The sequence below is a fragment of the Rhinichthys klamathensis genome, unplaced genomic scaffold (genome assembly GCF_029890125.1).
Source record: "Rhinichthys klamathensis goyatoka isolate OS25496 unplaced genomic scaffold, OSU_Roscu_1.1 h1tg000170l_1, whole genome shotgun sequence".
Lineage (NCBI taxonomy): Eukaryota > Metazoa > Chordata > Actinopteri > Cypriniformes > Leuciscidae > Rhinichthys > Rhinichthys klamathensis.
In genome coordinates, this window is record NW_026606701.1 from 227,501 (window position 1) to 250,132 (window position 22,632).

Below are 22,632 nucleotides of genomic sequence, written 5' to 3' on the forward strand. Positions count from 1 at the left end.
CTAAAGTCGGGTTTTATTCGAACTTTTGCTAACGACAAAAACAGTTTATCTGTCGTCTCTGTCTCCGGGAACTGCGCGTCACAAAAATGAACCGAAAGCCACTTCAGCTCAGTCACTATAAGAAATCGGCTCTGTCTAAAGCCTTTAAATGTCTAAATATTCTGGCTAATAAATGTTATCTGATTATGTAATCCATATGAAAACGAGAGGTACAGAGGATGTACTCAAACATGTAGCCTGTAAGCGCTTCCCAATGAGAAAATGACAAGACAAGGGTGAAAATCTCGCTCTAATTAAATGTAGCAGGCTAAATCGCCCTGAATTAAAATGTAAAAACAGATCAAATAATGCATTTGTCGAAATGTTGCGATATTGTTTCATTTAAGTTCATAATTATTCAATACATGTTATTTAATTTAGCAGCATTACCACGAAGCACCGTGGTTCGATATTTATTTGAATAAAAAATAAAAATAAAAAAACTTAATTCACAAATTGCATGCCTGGTTGAAAGGATCCAAAGATCCCTGTAGACTTTAATATTGAGTTGAACATTTTGTTCATGAAAACAAATTAACATGCGTTTTTTCAGATTATATTTAGTTTTGCTTGGAAAAAGCTGGCCCAAACCAGTTTTATTTCATCAATTACTGAAATAATTAAATATTTAGTAATAAGCTTTTATGACAGAAATATCACTAGGCTACATGTAACTTAAATCATTTAATTCCTTCATTATCAACACTGTCTAGAATAGCGATTTAAGTGTGAATTGTGACTTCTCTTTGTGTTAAATCAGCCTCAGACTCCAATAGCCGGTGGGGGGTTGGAGGGACAGTTCAGTGCTGTATCGAGCGCGCAGGACAATAGGCATAGGTGTTAATGTTCCTCTTTCATATGGAGAGCGAGGGAGACTAAATAAACTTGTTAAAAAGAGATTCAGCGCGAGAGAGGCAAAGAAAAACGCATGTTTTAATTTAATTATGTTGCTTTGGACAATTTTCGTTTTGTAGGCCTACTGTTTTAATTGTTTAATATAGCTGTCATTTCTTTGGCAATACAAATTTAAAATGTCGCAAGAATAAGATTAGCCTAGTGTTTCTTATTTTGCATCGCAAAAGAAATAAACTCTAAACCCGATGCAACCCTGTTTTAAATAAAAAAAACTGTCCCGACACTTTATTTAAACCTTGAAATGTTCGAACTTGGTTTCAAACTTAAGTAATTTTAGTGTTCTTTTACATTACACAATAATTTAGCAGACTAAAGACGAGCTTCTTCATTTTCATTTTCTGATGCAATCGGCTGACAATCTTCCTTCATCAGTTTTTGTCCTTTGTGCAGCGGCTGCGGTTCCAGGAATGTAGCAAATTTATGTTGTAATAATAATTAAACAAAACTCTTGACTTTAAATAAGTAAACAGTTATAAACAGTTAGCTATTTAAGCATCAAGAAGGTTAAACATAAACGCTGTAGGGCAACATCGGTTAACATGTATGCTACATTGAGATTCGATCCGAGTCGATTGAAGCTCCTCGAAGCTCGTGTTGTTGCGTTAACCACTGAGCTATCGTCTATACGTCTGTGACTGTTTTTATTGCAATGTTTTACTTTTTCATTATTTATTCAATTTCATTTCAGTAGCCTAATTTCAGTATTGTGATTATGAATTATTTTAACTACGTTTCACTTGTTGAATTCATCTGCTACCAGCTTTCAATCGCTCTGAATCAGTGCGGTGCGGCAGCAGATTACGCATTAGAGAGAATAAACAAACACTTTTCAGAGTCTATGATTGTAGCGCCTCTTGGCGGTAAAAGGCAGCAAATACACCCCACATTTTACCGCCGCGGTGGAACGGCTGATGTGGGCATTGTCATGGCTTGCCTCGACATTTGCGTTTGAATAGCGCGCGTCCTCCGTGGGCGTGTCAGATTAACGCGTAATGAAGTGTAATGAGCTGGGGAAAAAAAATCTGACAGCACTCTCTTTTCATACAGATTACATAAACTGAGAATATTTGTTTTTTATATAAATTACATCATTAAAAAGAAGAGAATTCAAGCTTCATAAAGAAAAACCTCTCGTGCCTGTATGACAAGTATTTGCAGAGTTAGAGTTAATTTTTCGGACGTGTTTCAGAATGGACTGCACTGACAGAGAGAAGGCAAAACTCGCATCATGTTTATTTTTCTTTATTTGACAAAAAGCACAAAACTTTGTTTTTATTGTGAGTATACAGAAAAATAATAGACAATTAACAGGATCGATTGATGTATAACACTTATATGTACGATCAAAATCAACAGAGTATTTTAAGTCTATTTTTCTGCTATGTGAAAAAAAAACGGCAAAACGCGCGGGCGCGTTTCTGGTCCCCAGAGGGTTAAATAGCAAATGCATTTGCGTCCATCATGCGCCCATGGGCGTGCTGGTCTGAAAACGAGGTGTGTTCAGGCGCATTGTTGGCACGTTGCTATTTTGAGGCAACTGAAATATTGACCAACTGAAACCTGGTCAAAAGTCAATGGCCAATATTTTTTTTGTTATTTAAAGAGCGCGGTAGTAATGTGCGCCTATTGGCGGTCCACAACGCGCGTACATTCTGCTTATTACAGACACACTGGGACGCGCAGCATCACACAAACATGCCAAATATTAAAAACAAAAGGATTACAATGCAAAAGATTATTATTGTGCACATAAAGATATGGTGGAATCTGCCTTGTCCCGTAGATGGTTGAACCTTGCACGCGAGGAGATCCGTTTGCACTCTGGAGACGCGTTCGGTCTTTCCACTAAATAGCGAATCTGCCATGGCACGAGCACAACTGGCATTTAAAGGGAAAGGGAGATGAGACTCTGATTGGTTTATTGCACATTACGCCCAAAACACACCCATTACTCATTAAGAGAAGGGACAACCCTTTTAGACCATGCGCTGGGCGCACCGTCGCCGACCATTTTTCCCGTCGTTAAACTAGCAAAAGTAGATTCGGACATGCCCTAACTGCACTTGCGCCATGCACTTTAGACCATGCGCTTAGATCATTAAAATAGGGCCCTTGGTTTTTTGTGACTTTTGCTTGTAAATTTCATAATAATGTATAATTATAATAACCAAATAATTTCCAGATATTATTACAGACTTTCTTTTGATAAAATGTTAAATGTATAATTACATTTAAACAACATTAAATAATACATGTATTAAAGGAGAACTCCGGGCAATTTTTAAGTGAATCTTGATCGTTAGACCTTTGTGAGTACTGACTATAGGAAAAAAAACGAACCGGATTGGTGCTTGCTACGCGGAGCTGCGACCGCGAATGCCCAGAGCTCCCACCCAGCTAAAACGGCAGCTATAGGGGCATCGACATAAAGAGCGTTTTTAAGCCTCTTAACAGACACAAAATGCAATTAAAATGTCTGTCCAACATGAACAGGGACCCTACATGTGAACAAGATGCGTTTAGCAACTTAGCCAGTGTTTCAACTCACCTAAATAGTCTTTTAGACGGCAAGCTGTAGTCTCGCGCTGCAGTCCCGTGCTGTAGCCGGAAAAGGTAAACAATGTCCAGGTGGGAGGAGCCATTTCTTCTTCACTTGTAAGCAACTCTGATCATAACTCGTCGCACATGATCAACGCTCCTCCCACCTGGACATTGTTTACCTTTTCCGGCTACAGCACGGGACTGCAGCGCGAGACTACAGCTTGCCGTCTAAAAGACTATTTAGGTGAGTTGAAACACTGGCTAAGTTGCTAAACGCATCTTGTTCACATGTAGGGTCCCTGTTCATGTTGGACAGACATTTTAATTGCATTTTGTGTCTGTTAAGAGGCTTAAAAACGCTCTTTATGTCGATGCCCCCATAGCTGCCGTTTTAGCTGGGTGGGAGCTCTGGGCATTCGCGGTCGCAGCTCCGCGTAGCAAGCACCAATCCGGTTCGTTTTTTTTCCTATAGTCAGTACTCACAAAGGTCTAACGATCAAGATTCACTTAAAAATTGCCCGGAGTTCTCCTTTAATTATACGTTTAAAACGGACTATTCTGAATCATTTTAATTTATATTTTGAATTTGTCGTTTGTGTGTTTTGGGGCCAGTGAAACTGTTGGCAGGGCAAGTAGAATTCTGAACTTATGAAGCTGGAAAAAAAAAAAATCTGGATACTGGATTTACTGGATTTTAACCCCCAAGTGTTTTTTTTGGTTTTGTTTTGTTTCTCCTCTGATCGTGTCCTATCTTGCCTTGGCTACTAAGTGAGGCAGGACTCCCTTAAAAATTGGTGGATGACAGCCCTGGCACTGTTTATCCTTTCTTGCAAAGAATCATAGTGGGGCGAATGCATTTGTGGAATTTGATGAAGCTTGTTGGTCAGATGTTGCTATGGTACATTTGCAGTCAAAGATGTTGCAGAATATCTCTTACCATCTCTTACCATGATGTAGTGACAGCATCATAAAAGAATCTTTCTTTGGCCTGTAAATGAAGTAGAAAAGAAAACGCCTGCTCTGTTTCACAAATATTTGGGCTAAGGGTTCTGCAAGGCTTCTATTTCACAATGTCAAAGGATAAAAATGTGTTTTGTGGTAGAGGCTAGTGAGTCACGTGCCCTTTGAGGGAGTTTGTTCTTGTTTCCCTCAAATTTTATTCATTGTAAAACACGAATCTGGGCTTTGATTCAGAATTTCGCAGAACAAGATTGAATGTGGTGCTCACGTGGATGTGTGATAACATCATATCCGATGTTATCACACATCCATGTGTAATAACATCATATCTCTAGATAACATCATATCCGAAACATAAGAGAGGTTTAAAATAAAGAATTGCCACTGTGCAGGGTCCCGCATGTTGTGCTTGCGAAGGTTGTTTGGGTCGATCTGCTTGTTCTTTTTGACAGTCATTATTGGACAAGGGCTCAAACTAATACAGCAAACCTGATGCCATAGTTAATGTTAGTTAAGGGAATACATTTTTTGAATATATAATCATTAATTTACTCAGAAATTCAGTTATATACAGTTACCTTATATGCTTAGTGTTGCCTTATATGCTCATCTTGTTGATGTTTATGTCTCAAGGTTTCAATGATTTTCTGATCCTCCTTTACCATCTACTTTGCACAGGTCTCCAAAAGTAATCCTAAGCAAATCTTTTACCTTGCACAATAAAAAGTGGCAGCCACACCATCGTCTAAAGAGTTTGACAGTTGGTTTACCAGAACCACATTCATTTCTGATAGAATTGAGTTGTTTGTTATTGATAACCATTTTGTTAAAGGAAAATTATCGATCAAGATTCACTGTGGTTCCTCTCAATGAGCTACATCTTTTTAAATGCATATCCTTTCGTTCATGGTGTTGTGAACATGTGATCCATCACACCCAGTCATACGCCTAGAGGTCGACCGATTAATCGGTTTTGCCGATATAACGGTACCAATAGCCGATTGGTGAAAACTATCGTTATCAGCAAAAATCCATACCAGTTTTTCCTGGTTGCGTCCGTTGTTGGAGCAGCTGAGAAGAGTGCGCTGTCATTACACCATAGACAGTAAAAGAAATGGACACAGCGACCCCATAGACTTCAACGGAGAAAAGTGAAGCCCATTAGAAGCACTAATGGCTGAGCGAACTGCACAGGCTCACACTGAGCTTGACGGCGTAGATGTGACGTGAGCAACCTGTCTGACAGTTGTAAGACTTCTAGTAGCTGTGCCAAGACAAATCTGATTTGAAATCTGAAACAAATCCATTGTTGAAATATTTTGTCCCGTTGCTTTTATGGACTCTCTATCTATGGGCTTCTCCCTTGACTTTATGCCTCCATGTCCCCCCGATTGCCTCATAGACAGTAAAAGATTGCCTGCGAGCTTCTCCTCCTGTCTATACGGTAATTTCTCTACTGTGCGACAGAGAGTCGCGTGTTATGACGCAATCGTTAGCCTATTTTAACAAAAACGGCTTCTACGGGGCCATAACGTAAGATACAAAGTAATGGAGCCTTTTATACATTGTCGTGTTTCTTTCGAAATAAATAATGGACAAATGGAGTCTTTGGACGCCTCAGATGTAAAGTTATTCGCTGTCAAAGTGACGCCAAAATGAATGGGAGTCAATGGAATGCTAACAGCAGGGGTGCTTCCCAATATCCCTCCTCGTCTCCTCGATCCTCCGTCCTCCATCCTATGACCCGGAAACCGATCGAGCTCAGCCATCTTGAAGGACATCTCAATTCTCTAATTACACCGCGAGGAGGCGAGAATCGAGGAGTGAGGAGGCTTCCAGAGGAGTCGTGAGTGAGGATGCACAGTTGTATGCTTTGCGGAAGTGTTTTATCGACTAAACGTGACGCACGTATCAATTCTCCTCCCCCTTCACGTCGGTCACAATCATTTTAATTTATACTTTACCTTTGCAGTTTATATAAACCACACATCTCACATATTTTAACAGGGTATCTTGCTTTATTATTATTTATTACTAATTTCTTAAATAACCAAACTTCAACAACATAAGGGCAGATCCTTTGAGCGCTGCTGATGACGCAGTGAAGTGACGCTCGAGTGATCAAGTATTCCAAAGTAAAAAAAAAAAACTTAAATTCGATTCCTCCGTCCTCATTTTCTTTCCTTGCAGCCTTCCCTCGCATCCTACAGGGGGTGGAGCTGAGACACGAGGAAAGGAAACGAGGATGCACAAATAAGAATTGAGAAGCACCCCTCGTGATGGTCTGCTACAATGGTGGCCCCCAGAGGAAGCTTCAGGTTCTGGCTGATGGTAATCCACCAGCCGGAAACTGAAGTCTCCCCGGGGGCCGCCATTGGCTAGCAAGCCTTCACCTGCTGTTAGCATTCCATTGACTCACATTCATTTTGGCGTCACTTTGACAGCGAATAACTTTACATCTGAGACGTTTAAAGACTCCATTTGTCCATTGTTTATTTCTAAAGAAACACAACAATGTATAAAAGGCTCCATTACCTTGTATCTTACATTATGGCCCCGTAGAAGCAGCTTTTGTTAAAATAGGCTAACGATTGCGTCATAACACTCGACTCTCTGTCGCACAGTACAGAAATGACCGTATAGACAGAAGTAGAAGCTCGCGCACAATCGGGGGGACGTGGAGGCATAAAGTCAAGGGAGAAGCCCATAGAAAGTTGTAAAGTTGCTCCTGCTGCTAGCTCATGGACAGCTAATACTCACGATCTCCGGCTCTGCAAGATTCGGAAGGGAATGATTCAGATTTCTCTTGTCACAGCTACTAGAAGTCTTACAACTGTGAGACAGGTTGCTCACGTCACATCTACGTCGTCAAGCTCAGTTTGAGCCTGCAGCAGTACGCTTGGCAATCAGGAAGTCAGTGCTTCTAATTGACTTCACTTTTCTCCACTGAAGTCTATGGGGTCGCTGTGTCCATTTCTTTTACTGTCTATGGGATTTAATTTTACCCCCTTGCATTACACAGTAGGAGAGCGCTCAGAAGAGACTGCTGGCATTATACAAAACGAGAGCGGCCTCTAGAGGCGGAATAAAAACTATCACTATCACGCACCGCGTGTTGTTTATTGTAACCATAGACAGTATAAGAAGTGGACAGAGCCATCTCATTGGAACTCTACTCAGTTGAGACAGTTGAAGCCCATTTTTAGCGATTTTTGAGCACTTCCGTTCCTGACGCGCAGACTCAAACCGACTCAAACTAAGCTTGATGACGTGAGCAACCTGTCTGACAGACGTAAATCTTCTAGTAGCTGTGCTTGAAAATTGCCAACGTTAATCTTGCAGAGACGGGGAACTTGAGCAAAGAGTTCTTTGGCGTGAGTGAGCAGGAGTAAGTATTCCGTTGCTTTTATGGACTCATTATCTATGGGCTTCTCCCCTGACGGGACGTCCCCCCGATTGCCTGCGAGCTTCTCCTCCTGTCTGTACGGTAATTTCTGTACAGCGCGACAGAGTCGAGTGGTTATGACGCAATCGTTAGCCTATTTTTACAATATCTGTTTCTACGGGGCCATAATGTAACATAGAAGGTTATGGAGCACTACATTGTCGTGTTTCTTTAGAAATAAATAATGGACAAATGGAGTCTTTAAACGCCTCAGATGTAAAGTTACTGTCAAAGTGACGCCAAAATGAATGGGAGTCAATGGAAATGCTAACGCAAGTGAAGTCCTGCTACAAGATGGCAGCACCCGGCCGGCTTCAACTTCCGGTCGATGGATTACCCCCTTGATTGTAACACGTGAGGCTGCGCACAGCACAGAGAGAACACGCTGCACGGAGAGCACTGACACTTCAGATGGGCATTTAAAACACTGACAGCGAAACGGTATGAATACAGAACACTACAGTCCATGTTGACATTTTATTATAAAGTAATTAATTTGTTGACCAAATGAGAATTAGCAGAGAAAGAACAGAAGTATGTTTGCCGTCGAGGCTGTGAGGACTCTAACATTTGTAGCCTACCTCGAGCGGTTATAACAATGTGACAAAAACACACGCAAACCTGACCCAAATGTGTAATGTCGCAATTGTTACCATCTATTTGCATTCGTTTATATCCAGCTGCCGGTCACTTGTATGCATTCATTAGCCGGCGAAGTTGCATATTTAAAGCTAGTGACGTGATTGCTTTCTCAACATTGATATGTTCATGCAGCCAACAGAAACATAAACAAATCAGAATTTGTTGTATACAATTAATTAATAGCCTGGTTTTGTGTTTCGGTCAGAGTACTGGCAACATGCGAAAAGTGCCGGTGTTGTGCCTAATTTCGACCCCCTGCCAAATTATTACCCCCTCGTTGAAGTCAGTACCTGTTTTCCTAACCCTTCCCCCACAACTAATCCTTAACCTACCAATTGCGCTATGTTTTTGTTCTGAACTCGTATCGCTTTTGTAGTCTATTGAGAGAATAACATATAGAAATCCATTCATTTCCCTAAACATTTTTTTAAACAATATGAACTGGAACGCCGTCCCCCCTTGGAATTTACTCCATGGACTCCGTCCCCTGCGTTACCCCCCATTTCCAGCCCTGAATGGGCTCTATGCACGGCGGTATTTCCAGTGAAGGTCTAAGGATGCTGGATTACTTCAGCCGATCGTAGAGTCCAATGCTATACCGAGAATTTATATTGGTTTTTATACTCTATTGCTATACTAAATAAACGTTAGTCACAAAAACAGACAAAACAGACACCCCTCATTTTGTTTATGCTTCTTTGTTTATTATATTAAATAAACATAACTATATATACAATTACATCTAACGCATCCTTGCATCAAACGCGGAAGTTATGCGTGCATATAGCCCATTAGAATCAAATCAAGTGAGAGACTATACATTTATGCAATTGTAATGCTCTGGCCTTTGCAGATATTTAAAGATGGTCATCTTTAAGTATAGCAGACTCTTTGGATTTATATTGTAACACTTTACAATAAGATTACATTTTTAGCATTAAGGTTAATAAATGTCGTAGAACATTTTGTCCATTGTTAGTTTGTTAATGTCAACATTTTCTAATACATTTTAAATTGAGTTTTTATTTGATCTGTTAACCTTAGGTAATGTACTATGAACTAACATGAATGATCAAGGTACAATTGTCTTGCTCAAATATTAATACATGCTGTAAAAAAAAATGTTTTCCATAATACATATAGTTAATGAAAGCTAATACATCCCTGTTAACAAATGGGACTTGCAAAGTGTTACCTATGAAATGTACCTATGTTTCTTGGTTATAGCTAAAGAAACCTGTAATATTTTAATGTTTAAATAATTTTCTGTAGAATTCGTTCTGTAGAATATATTCATATTTATATACAGTATCTATTTAATTTAGCACATTTCAGTTCAGCACTGTTTTACTTGGAGTGTTATGGTTTTTTTTTATCCAGTATCCGTTTTAAAAATATCGGTTGATTAATCGGTTATCGGCACGTACGGTCAAACCTAAATATCGGTATCGGTGAAATCCACTATCGGACGACCTCTTACATATCCAGGCCTGCTTTTAGAATGATTCCATCCAATAGAGAAAGAGTCCCTCATATCCAGGCGCTCTGGCTGGGAGGTTATGACACAAAGATCTGAATTAGCCCGCTGGGGTTCAACTTCCTCTAACTCTTTGAGTTCCCCCAGACCGCACTCCAAGAAAAAAACATTCTACAAATCAGAAAGATCTAAATTCTATCCCTATTCTGTACACCATGGGTCAGACCTTAGAGGTCTAATGTGGAATCTCATCCACTAAAGCGGGGTAAAGGTGGGCGTACACTGTATGAGTTCGGACACTCCGGAGGTTGTGAGATATTGCACGCGTTACCAGTCAGTTAACCTGAAAATCGTGTCTAAGCAGCTGGTGAACGGCACGACTGTATTGCACAGTGAGCCGGTGGCAATTGCACAAGCTTTTGCGCTAAACACAGAGACTGAAGCTTTCAATGTTGCTGCTATAGTTTTGGATAGAAAGAAAAAAGAAAAAAATGATTTGTTGAAGAGCAGAGTAGCAGCACAGCCTTTCCTTTCAACAGAAACAACTAGAGAGTGTGTGTGTGTGTGTGTGTGTGTGTGTGTGTGTGTGTGTGTGTGTGTGTGTGTGTGTGTGTGTGTGTGTGTGTGTGTGTGTGTGTGTGTGTGTGTGTGTGTGTGTGTGTGTGTGTGTGTGTGTGTGTGTGTGTGTGTGTGTGTGTGTGTGTGTGTGTGTGTGTGTGTGTGTGTGTCCGCACGCTGCATGGTTACAGCCTCTGGGCTATAGCTTAATAGTATTCATAGATCTTAGCCTATGTGACGTGGTTGTGTATGATTTGGCAATATGGGACAGCCTATACGCTGGTCAAAATCTGGCCGACTCCCCAAAGTTTTTAAACATGCTCGTAATGTACTCATCTCATCTCGTAATTCCTCCACGACCATATGAGCATCAACGATTTCCACACGATTTCTCCCGAGTGAAAAAACTGGCGTGTGCTCCAGACTTAACGGTGTGGAATTTCATTTTGTCTGAAAGAATAACCTACAACACACTCCTTTATTTCTCTTCTGACTGATAATGGTTACCTCATAAGATGATTCAGGTGGGCCGCTCATGTTCAGAAGGAAGGATGACACGTGGGGGCCTAGTGGGCTGAGACTCCATGTTTCAGTGCTTTGGAATGTATTGTTTGGTTGTCATTGTACTCCCAGGCTCAGAGGGAGGATTCTGTAGTTTTCAGATATGAGATTCCGAAGCAAGGCCAGTTTAGCTCTCTCTAGAGAGAGACAACGTGTTTGTGTTGGGCAGAACAGCTCTGCTGTGCTCAATAGGGACGTTTTTCATTGCATATGAAATCCATCCTCAAGGTTATTAGATTTTGTAGGTTTCAAATACTCACACGCTCTAACACAAGCACGCAATCATTCTCAGACTCACACGAACGCACACAAACATGTTGATTTGTATCTCAACAGTCTGTCCTCGTGTAAACTGAGCAGTTTTTCCTGTGAGCAGTTAAATTTGCTCTGATATCGTTACCCGTAAACAGATGTCACGACAAAGATTTGTGGAAACTTTTCAGGGTCATCTGCACTTCACGTTGGTTGGGAATGCATCTTGAACTCTGGGGCAGCTTCTTGACTAATTTTTTTTATTTTTATTTTTTTTATGGACAGCAGCTATGCAGATTATGAGTTAAAGACATCATATAGTTAAATAATATACTTAAAATAAATATAAATATTATATACAGTAAATCTTTGTGTTATTGTCAGTGTAATGACATTTAATATTCCTTTTAATAATATATAATAAAATATTTGTTATATATTTGTATGTGTATATATATATATATATATATATATATATATATATATACACACACACCACCTTTTTAAAAGAATACTACAGTTAAGACAAATATGCATTAAATGGATCAAAAGTAACAGTAAAGATTTTTAGTTTGTTACAAAAAAAATTCTTTTGAAATTGATTCATCAAAGAATGCTGATAAAATATTGTTTCTACAAAAATATTAAGCATCTGTTTTCAACATTGATAATATTAAATGTTTTTTTAGCAGCAATTTGAGCAGGTATTTTAAATTGTAATATTTCACATTATTTATATTTTTTACTGTATTTTAGATCAAATAAATGCAGCCTTTGTTCAAAAACATTAACTTATTGTTGTCTCTGCATAATAAGATAGGATACGAGAAAATATTTTAACCCCACTTCACCTTTAAAAGATATTTTAGCAGATCTCATCCATAAATGTGCTCTGTAACAGCATTAGGTATTAGTTCAGGGTCAGAACGAATAAGTACTGACCCTTCAGTACTGATTTGCTAAAGAATTTAGCATACGTACAAGTGGAAAAGAGTGCGGTGGAGATCTCTGACATAATGATTGATCTTGTCATGGAAATAACTAAAGCAGAACTTTGTAATTCCTGCTGGATAAATGTCACCACTGTAGTTTGATAGATGCGATGCTACATTAATAGTCTTAATATTGCTGATGAATGTCTCTGTTCTTCAGGCCTTGGGGGACTCTGACCTGGCAGAGGTTCTGAAACAACTTCTTCCCCTCATAAAGTCCAGTGAGTCTGGAACAGGTTCTGACTCTGGTGAGCTGAGCGTGGATGATCTTCTGGTGCTGCTGGTTTATGTGTACTCTATGGCCCAGGAAGCATGTCCGGCTGGTGCTGAGGAGGGAAAGCATGTGGAGAAGGTGGAGAAGGAATTGATTGGTGCATTGACACTCCGACTCACCCGGCAGACCACATTAAGCCCCCTGCTGCAGGAGATCACAGGTCAGTTGTGGAATACTAGTTCAACATGATCCCACTACCATTATATATTAGGGGCTGTTTACACCTGGCCACTTCATGCGTTTTCTCAGATCGGATAGCTATCTGATTTATCAAATCGATTCCATTTACACGTGTGCAAAATGGATATAAATCCGATCTTCAATTCCCGCGCTATATGCAGATTTAATGGAGTGCACGTCACCGAAAGCAACAGATATTGCTGCATTTTATTGATCATCAGCTAATTTCGAAATCAAAGACCGAATAAGAGTGAGCGTTAACAGAACTGGTAAGATCATTTCGTTTCTTTACTTTTAACGAAGATGATTGTGTGTTAAGCGTCTGCGACTGACTTTCACTTTGATTTGCGTTAGTTTGCGGCGCGTTGGCTTGATGAATAGACGCTCATCTGAGGTGATCTGTGTTGCAGTAGCGTCGTCATATCTGACTATAACATGACATATGGCCTATATAACACGCTCTCACACGTTTATTTTTTAGCATTTGTGGGAGGAGTGAAATTTACATATGTGGTTTCAACAACCAGATGCATTTACACTTGTCCAGTTTCGTCTGGAATGCGGCCCAGACAGCCCGATCTCACGGCAATTCGTACGAATTTTACAAGGTGGCTAATTCGTACTAATTCATACGACCTCACTCGTACAAATTCGTACGATTTTTGCAAATTCGTACATATTTTACGAGTTACCAAATTCGTATGAATTCGTACGAATGACCTACCCCTGACCCCGCCCCTAAACCTACCCATCACGTGGGTTTAGACAAATCGTACAAATTTGTACGATTGAGGTCGTATGAATTAGTACGAATTAGCCACCTTTTAATCACTCGTATGAATTCGTACGAATTGGTCGTGAGATAGCGTTGCCCAGACCTCCTCCTGATGTGGTTTGAGCGATCGGATTCAAATCCGTCTCGAATGTGTTTCGGAGGGCATTTACACCTGGTCTTTTCACGATCGGATAGCTATCCAATCACAGAAAACGCATGAAGTGGCCAGGTGTAAACAGCCCCTTAGTGTTGTGATGCCTAAATTCACTTTTAAAAAGTAGCATTTAAATTATTAATTTGATTTATTTAGACAAAATAGTATAACATTTTAATATCAGCCATAACTTATCAGTTTCAATCTACATTTTAATATCAGTGCATCCCTAAATATTTGCTTTAGAAAAAAAAAATTGCCCCACCTCAAGACCATTAAAAATTCAAATTTAAAAAAATCTTTTTAAAAATGTGTTAATTGTTGGAAAATTTTACTTGGTTAATTTACTTGGTTATTTTTAAAAGAGAATATCCATTAATTTTATGGTAAATTTTTTTTGTCCGAACATGTACCCATATTACACTACCGTGTTTTTATTATTATTATTATTATTATTATTATTTCTTTTTAGAAATAAATTAATACTTGTGTTCATCAAGGATGCATTAAATTGATCAGTGCAAATGTGACAGTAAATTATTTTACATTGCTACAAAGATTTTTTTTTTTTTTTTAATAAATGCTGTTCTTTTGAACTTACTTTCTTTCGAAAGCTGTTTAAATTTTAATGTTGATGATAAGAAACATTTCTTGACTACCAAATCAGCATATTGGAATGATTTCTGAAGGATCATGTGACACTGAAGACTGGAGTAATGATGCTAAAAATAAAGCTTTACCATCACAGGAAAAAATTACATTTTTAAAATATATTCAAATAGAAATGTTATCTGAAATTGTAAAAAAATAATTCACAATAGTACTGTTTTTTACTGTATTTTCGATCAAATAAATGCAGTCTTGGTGAACATAAGAAACTTAAAAAAAAACCTTAATCTTAAAAAATAAATAAAAAAAATCTTACCGACACGTCTTATCATTTTACCATCACACCAAAGAGCGAGAGAAATGGCAATTATGTAAATGATCCGGCTATGTCTGTGTTCTTTAATGCGCGCATTGTCATTAAATCGCCCACAGAACTTTCTACTCCCATCAGCGCTTTTATGGGATTGTGTTCTCACACTAATTTTCCCTGTTTTGTAAATCTGGCCCATAAACTGTTCTAAAACCCAGTAAGCTGCCTAAACTGAATGAAGTATACCAGGGCCTTAATTGTCTACATAGCCATCCTTACCATAGAAAGAACAAGAGTTTGTATTTTTCTTTTCTTCAGCATTCGTCTTGCTCCCTTACTAGGCTTTGAAACACAGTATACAGTATCTCAGTTTCCTCCAATGGGATTGTCCCTCAATTACTGCACTGTATGTTACAAGATGTATTGCTTAAAGGAAAGGATCAAGAGAGAGCTGGGTCACAGAGGAGTCAAGATGATACAAAATGGATGGAGATGGTAAAAGTGAGCAAGTTAAGATGAATGGAGAGAAACACCTCTGTTTTCTGTCTTTTGTCCCCAGGAATACTCACTCACAAACCCTCACATTCCATCAGTCACACACACACACACACATGCTAACACACTGCTCTTTTTTATGGTGGAATCCACTTTGAAAGTAAAAGATTCAAATCTTTGATTTACTTTTTCCTCAGACGTTCTCCCTTTTTCATGCTCTCTCTCTCGGTTTGGTGACAGCTGATGGAAGCCATCTGAATCTGTGGCCCATATGAGAGCCTGTAAACCTGATTCAGCCTGATTTGTGACTGCAGGAATGAACTCTGTACACTCGCCGGCCCGCACTTCAAACCAATTCAGTCTCCAGGCTTTAGTTTCTTAGTCATTTTTGCTTGCCGCCTACATAATGTTGTGTATTCAAGGTTACATGGAGGTTTCTAGAAAGACTGCGTGCCATGCTTCTTTTGAAACATGACTACTTGTTCAACTTTTCCAACCTTGAGAACTCTGTTTGTGTGTTTGTGTGTGTGTGTGTGTGTGTGTGTGTGTGTGTGTGTGTGTGTGTGTGTGTATAAGCTTGTTTTACTTCTGCAATGATTTGTTGTTCTAAAGCGAAATTCAAAGTGCCTATTAGGCTGGTGGACACACCCTGAGAGAGTCGCCATCAGCGCATGTAATAGATGCTTTTGCCACGGCGGTCAGACTGGCTTGTGGTCCTCCATCTTTACCGTGTCGTTTCAAATCTGTGTGTGTCGGTGTGGTTTTGAAGTTTCACGAATGTTTCCGTACCTGTGGGGTCCTGAAAGGAACAAGCTGGCATGTTGCAGCATTGCGATTGTTGGAAAATTTGCTGTAACTTGAGTATGTGAGCACAGTTTTTGAGCTGAAAGTTGCTATCCATTGTAGACACTATCCATTACATTGTGTTTATATATATTAATACATGTATGCATGTAATCTTTATCAAATCTCCTAATATCAATTACATTATGAATATAAAATAAAAGTTGATGCCTAAATTCACAGCATTTATAATTAGTAGTGTTTTAATCATTTAGACAATTTGTAATTTTAATCATAAAATTGTTCTATCGCTCTATAGAAATCGTTCGTTCTTTCTATCATTCTGTCTATTGTTCATTTTTTCTATTGCTCTTTCTATCTATCTATCTAGCTATCCTTCTTTCTAACATTCTTTCTATCGTTCTATTTCCTTATTTCTATCAGTTGTTTTTTTCTATCTATCGTTCTTTCCATCAATTGTTCTTTATATCATTCTATCTATCGTTTGTTCTTTCGATCATTGTCTAATGCTCTTTCTATCAATCTTTTTTCCTATCGTTCTATCTATCGCTCTTTCTATCGTTCTTTCTATCAATCGTTCTTTATATCATTATATCTTTCGTTTTTTCTTTTATCAATCATTCTTTCTATCATTCTTTCTATCATTCTATCTATCGTTCTTTCTATCATTCTATATATTGTTCTTTCTATCATTCTATCTATTGTTCTTTCTTTCATTCTATTTATCATTCTGTCTATCGTTCTTTTTTATCAAGCGTTCTTTATATCATTATATCTATCGTTTGTTCTTTCTATCGTTATTTCTTAAGTTCTTTCTATCAATCGTTCTTTCTATCATTCTATCTATCGTTCTATCTAAAGTTCTTTCTATCAATCGTTCTTTCTATCATTCTATCTATCGTTCTATCTAAAGTTATTTCTATAAATCGTTCTTTCTATCATTCTATCTATCGTTTTTTTCTTTCTATCGTTCTATCTAAAGTTCTTTCTATCAATCGTTCTTTATATCATTTTATCTATCGTTTGTTCTTTCTATCGTTATTTCTTAAGTTATTTCTATCAATCGTTCTTTCTATCATTCTATCTATCGTTCTATCTGTCATTCTTTCTATAAATCGTTCTTTCTATCAATCGTTCTTTCTATCATTCTATCAATCATTCTCTATTGTTCTTTCTATCCTTATCTCTATTGCTCTCATTCTCTATCGTTCTTTCTATCATTCTCTCTATTGCTCTGTCTATCATTCTCTATCGTTCTTTCTATCATTCTTTATTTCAATCGTTATTTATATCATTCTAATATTCTATTAATCATTCTTTTTATTGTTCTATCTTTGTTCTTTCTATCATTCTTTTTATCAATCGTTCTTTTTATCCATTCTGTCTATCGTTCTTTCTATCATTCTGTCTGTCGTTCTTTCTATCATTCTATCTATCGTTCTTTCTGTCTATCGTTCTTTCTATCCTTCTATCGTTTTCATTGTTCTATAATTTTAATAATATAGTATTTTATATTATGCATTAAAATGAATGTTAAGTACGATTAAAAATGAATTCTTACCTTTCCCCTCCTTCTTTCGTTCTAGTCTCTCTTTTTTTTTCTCTCTTTCATTGATGAAGAATGCTTTGGCTCTTGGTAACTTCCTGCTCTGCTCGGCTGAGGGGCCTCTTTCTCCCTCTCTATGTCTTTTAAAGCGTATGACTCTTTCATATAAACACTGGCCTGCCAATTATAGTGCCAATGCACACCAGGTGTGTCCAGGAAAATGTATGACCACTCATTGACAGCTATTTGTAGGTTTTAAATGAGTTTCTGATCGTATGAACGTTTACGTGTGTCTGGACGCACGTGTAATGAAACTTTTGCCATATGTTTTCGTCATCAGTGTAACAATCAAATTATTTAACAATGAAAGAATGTGCACCTGCAGCTGGTGTTCTTGTACCAGTGCCGTGTATGTGCTCAGTGAAATATATATTGATTGTGACATTCGGCTCAATTAAATTGGTCTGAATGGAAATCAGGCTCGACTTGAAACATGGTCGCCATGGGAACCAGCCGCTTGCGCACACACTAGCATGCACTCAGCCTCTGGTCAGCATGGGAACCGCTCTAATTTTAAATCAGCAGAAAATCAGCCGAGAAAGAGAAACACTGTCATAATGAAACTCACCCAGTTGCTCTCAAACTCACCGAGATTGCCTAGAGAGCTTCAATAACAGGACGTCCACCCCAACACAAATACACAACAGAAAAGCCTGTCAGAGCAAACACACATGCAGAGGGCGGGAGAAGTTAAAAACACACTCATGGGAGGTGAATTACAGAGCATCACCGGACTCTACAGAATTACAGAGGGAAGTGCTGCTGTAACTCTGACTGCTGTCTTTCATTATGTGTGTCGTCCTGTTTACCAACATCAGATAATGGGTTTGACTGTCTGTCCATCCGTCTCTATCCATTTTTATTTCCATCTATCGTTATTTCTCTCTATTTTTCTATCTATCTATATATCTATCTATTGTTCTTTCTATCTATCTATTGTTTTTTCTATCGTTCTATCTATCACAATTTATATCATTCTATCTATTGTTCTATATATTGTTCTTTTAATCAATCGGTCTTTCTATCTGTCATTCTATTCTTCTATCCACTGTTCTTTCTGTCTATCTTTCTATCGATCATTCCTTATCATTAGCTATTTCTATTGTTCTGTCTATCATTCTATCTATCTGTCATTCTTTCTATCTATTGTTTTTCTATCGTTCTATCTATCGCTCTTTATATCATTCTATCTATAGGTCTATATATTGTTATTTTAATCTATTGGTCTTTCTATCTGTCGTTCTTTCATTCTATCCTTCTATCCACTGTTCTTTCTGTCTTTCTATCCACTGTTCTTTCTGTCTATCATTCTTTCTGTCTATCTTTCTATCGATCATTCCTTATCATTAGCTATTTCTATCGTTCTGTTTATCATTCTATCTATCTGTCGTTCTTTCTATCTATCTATTGTTTTTCTATCGTTCTATCTATCGCTCTTTATATCATTCTATCTATTGTTCTATATATTGTTATTTTAATCTATTGGTCTTTCTATTTGTCGTTCTTTCATTCTATCCTTCTATCCACTGTTCTTTCTGTCTATCATTCTTTCTGTCTATTGTTCTTTCTATCGATCATTCCTTATCATTAGCTATTTCTATCGTTCTGTCTATCATTCTATCTATCTATTGTTCTTTCTATCGAATCGTTCTTTCTATCGAATTGTTCTTTCTTTCTATCATTCTTTATCGTTCTGTATTTCTATCGTTCTGTCTATCATTCTATCTATTGTTCTTTCTATCTTACCATTCTATTCTTCTATCTATCATTCTTTGATTATATCATTCTATCTATTGTTCTTTCTTTCTATCATTCTTTATCGTTCGCTATTTCTATCGTTCTGTCTCTGTAACGATCACCAGTGAGAGTGCCCGGGATTACCATTATCGCACTCCAAACTGGACAATCACCACACATCCACAGACTCCATTCCCCATTATCCTTTGCCCAGACCATCATCCGTTATCACATTCACCTGTGTCTCATTACCTCGTTTAGCTCACCCCATATAAGCCTGGTGTTCTCATTCATTCTCTGCGAAGTCTTGTTTAGTGTTTGCACTGTTTCTCCCGTGTCCTGGGTGTCTTGATTCTATCTTAGCCTGTTCCCTCGGATTTCTCTCTTTGCCTCAGCCCTTATCTGGTATTGTTTGGATTGCTTGTTTGTGTGTGACCCTTGCCTGGATTTGGATTACGTCTTTGGATTATCCTCTATTCAATAAATACTGCATTTGGATCCTCAACCTTTGTGTCTCAGAGCAGTACGTGACACTATCATTCTATCTATTGTTCGTTCTTTCTATGTTTTATCAATCCATTGCTCTTTCTATCGTTATATCTATTGTTCTTTCTATTTATCATTCTATTATTCTATATTTTGTTCTTTCTTTTTGTTATTCTATCTGTTTATCTATCATTCTTTCTATCGATGTGGAAAAACTGCAACCTACTGTAACAAAGAATTATTAAATGTTATACTAATATTAATATATAATATGTACAATTTATATACCTATTATTATATTAACATTATTTTGTCTTGAAAATGTATTATGTTTACTAAATCAATATTTTAATGTTTTATTATTGCTACAAAACAATGTCTGTGCAAGGACTCGTTTAATCATTTTTTAGAACCAAAGAGCCTGATTCACTAAAATGATTGTCTACTATCTATCTGTATAATTACATATACTTGTTGAGATGGTGGTCTCTACTTTGTCCTGTGAGTTTGATCTACATCAGTGCAGGGGGCAAGAGGGTGGTGTTTGCTGCAGCATGTTATTATGATGTTATTGGAGTTCAGCGCTGTCATCACTGAAGGCTTGTGGCTTTACAAAGCAGCGGGTAGAGAGTCAGAGGTGAGGCAGTAACATTTCTCCAAACAGACAGATCAGAACTGAGAGAGGAATGAATTCACTAGAGGATGGATAGAAAACTAGACAGAGGAGTGTTCTCACTTCTGTAGAATCTGAATGAGAATGTGTCTGACACTAAATCTGGCTTTAATTGTTGTTAGTAACCTGTGTTTGTCTCTGGTTTTAGTTTGTCTCTCTAGGGAAACGTTTCCTTTTCAGTCTTACATCATAGGAAATGAGTTCTTTAGTTATCCACAGCCAACTCTACATGTGGTACCTGAGCTATCGCGGAGAAACAAGAAATATTATTGGATAAAAAGGCTTCCTGCTGGACTGAAACAGCAAATGTAATTGGATGACCTCAAAGGGCTTTGTGTGAAACAGAGAATGTTATTGGCGGAGGTGTTGACTTTCTGAAAACAGTGTGATGGTGTGCTACTGTGTCTGTTTATAGAATTGGACGAGCCCCATCAATAAATAAAACTTTGAAGACTGTTTATAGAGTGGTATTGTCTGAATTAGGAGCTGATGGATAGCACATGAATCCCAGACCTGATATTTAAATGGCTCTGGGCTTTGAACGGTGAAGAGTAATAGAAATAGAAAAGCCATCTGTTCTTTGTTATGGATTTTGATTTATGATATTGAATGTTACTAATTTCTGCTGGCCACGTCAAGGTTTAAAGTCAGCATAAAGAGGCATTTGTAACCCATGTAGTTATTTTCAAGTGATGCAGGATATTTTATTTAATATCAGTGTATTTATCCATAGAGAATTATTTGGATTATTAAAGGGGTCTCTTACAGGTGGTTGAATGGGAGGGGCTGAAAAACACTTACTTAAATATAATCTTTAATAATTTAATAACACTGTTAAATATTTGGCAAAAATAATATAATTTATAAGAAAATAAGTGTAGCATTTTAAACACTTTTGGTTTTTATTTATTTAGACAAAATAATACAGAATTTTAATATCAGCTATTTTATCTGTTAATGATCATAACATGAAAATATTTATTACCTTATTGTATTGGACATAATATTGATATTGCTGAATTTCTATCTCAGTTTCTATGATATCAAGTTTTGCGCTTGTGTTACAGTGGGAATTTCAAGGAATATCATTGATGCTGATATTTTTTAATGCTCTTCTAGAAACTTGCCACCAGCTTCAGTATATATTTCTGTTATGAGGAGATAGAGAAACAAAGTACTGTATCTGTCACCAGAATAATGAATACACTTATAAATACACACATGCATAATTCATAATTGCACACAGACACATTTTAAAGCAGTCAAAGCCTGCAGGAGTAAACACATATGTATGTACCGGTAACCATATTGCCCGCATGTACATGTAGAAGTGTCATACATTGGCCTGGATGTGTCCCAGCACATAAACACATGAACAAAATCTCTCCCAGCACATAAACACATGCACAAAATCTCTCTTTCCCGGCTTTTCCGCATGTTTACTGCCAAAACACAGTGATTTAACTGCACATATATACAGCAAAAAATAAAAAATAATCTAATCCCACTTCATCCTCTTGGCCAAGGGCATTTCATCATCCACAAATACACACGTTAAAACGAAATACACACGCTAGTACAATTGCATCTTCATGAACACGTTCACATAGTACATGATAGAAAAAGAAATATTTGTTGAGATTATTATTTATTTATTTTCTATATCAATCACCCATCTGTGTGAGAGTCATAGGCAGCAGAGAAGCATGTTGGGAGGTCTCTCTGGAGATATGGGGGTGTCTTCCTCTGAGTACCTGCCTGTGTTTGTGTGTGGATGCCCTGTGTGTTTTTCTAAATCTGTGTGTGGCCTCATACGTGTAAGTGGATGTGTGTGTTTGTTTTGTTGAGCTATCAGATATCATATATGCTCCAATTCGGCACTTTGGTCAAAATGACTGGTGTGTGTTGCAAAATTTCACTCTTCTCTTTTTTTTTTTTCTTTTTTTTTTTACATTTAGCATATTTATTGTAATGACTTGTTATACTTTGAAATCCAACATTTGGGAGAGGATTGTGTATCAGAATTACCCAGCATGCACAACATTTAAAGGGTTAGTTCATCCAAAAATTTAAATTCTGTCATTAATTACTCACCCTAATGTAGTTCCAAACCTGTAATACCTTCGTTCATCTTCGAAATACAAATT

At 37.7% G+C, this 22,632-nt stretch overlaps 1 protein-coding gene and 1 long non-coding RNA gene across 2 annotated transcripts in view; both read left to right on the forward strand.

Annotated features, from left to right (window-relative positions):
• Positions 1–22,632, forward strand: part of scfd2 (sec1 family domain containing 2) — a 150,135-nt gene that overhangs the window by 59,298 nt on the left and 68,205 nt on the right. Inside the window, exon 5 of the mRNA XM_056259801.1 lies at positions 12,543–12,816. Within this exon, the coding sequence (XP_056115776.1) occupies positions 12,543–12,816 (274 nt within the window). The remainder of the gene's footprint in view (positions 1–12,542; positions 12,817–22,632) is intronic.
• Positions 13,293–13,858, forward strand: LOC130091751 (uncharacterized). The gene is made up of 2 exons (XR_008807859.1): positions 13,293–13,387; positions 13,713–13,858. It is a non-coding gene; the product is annotated as an uncharacterized LOC130091751 (long non-coding RNA).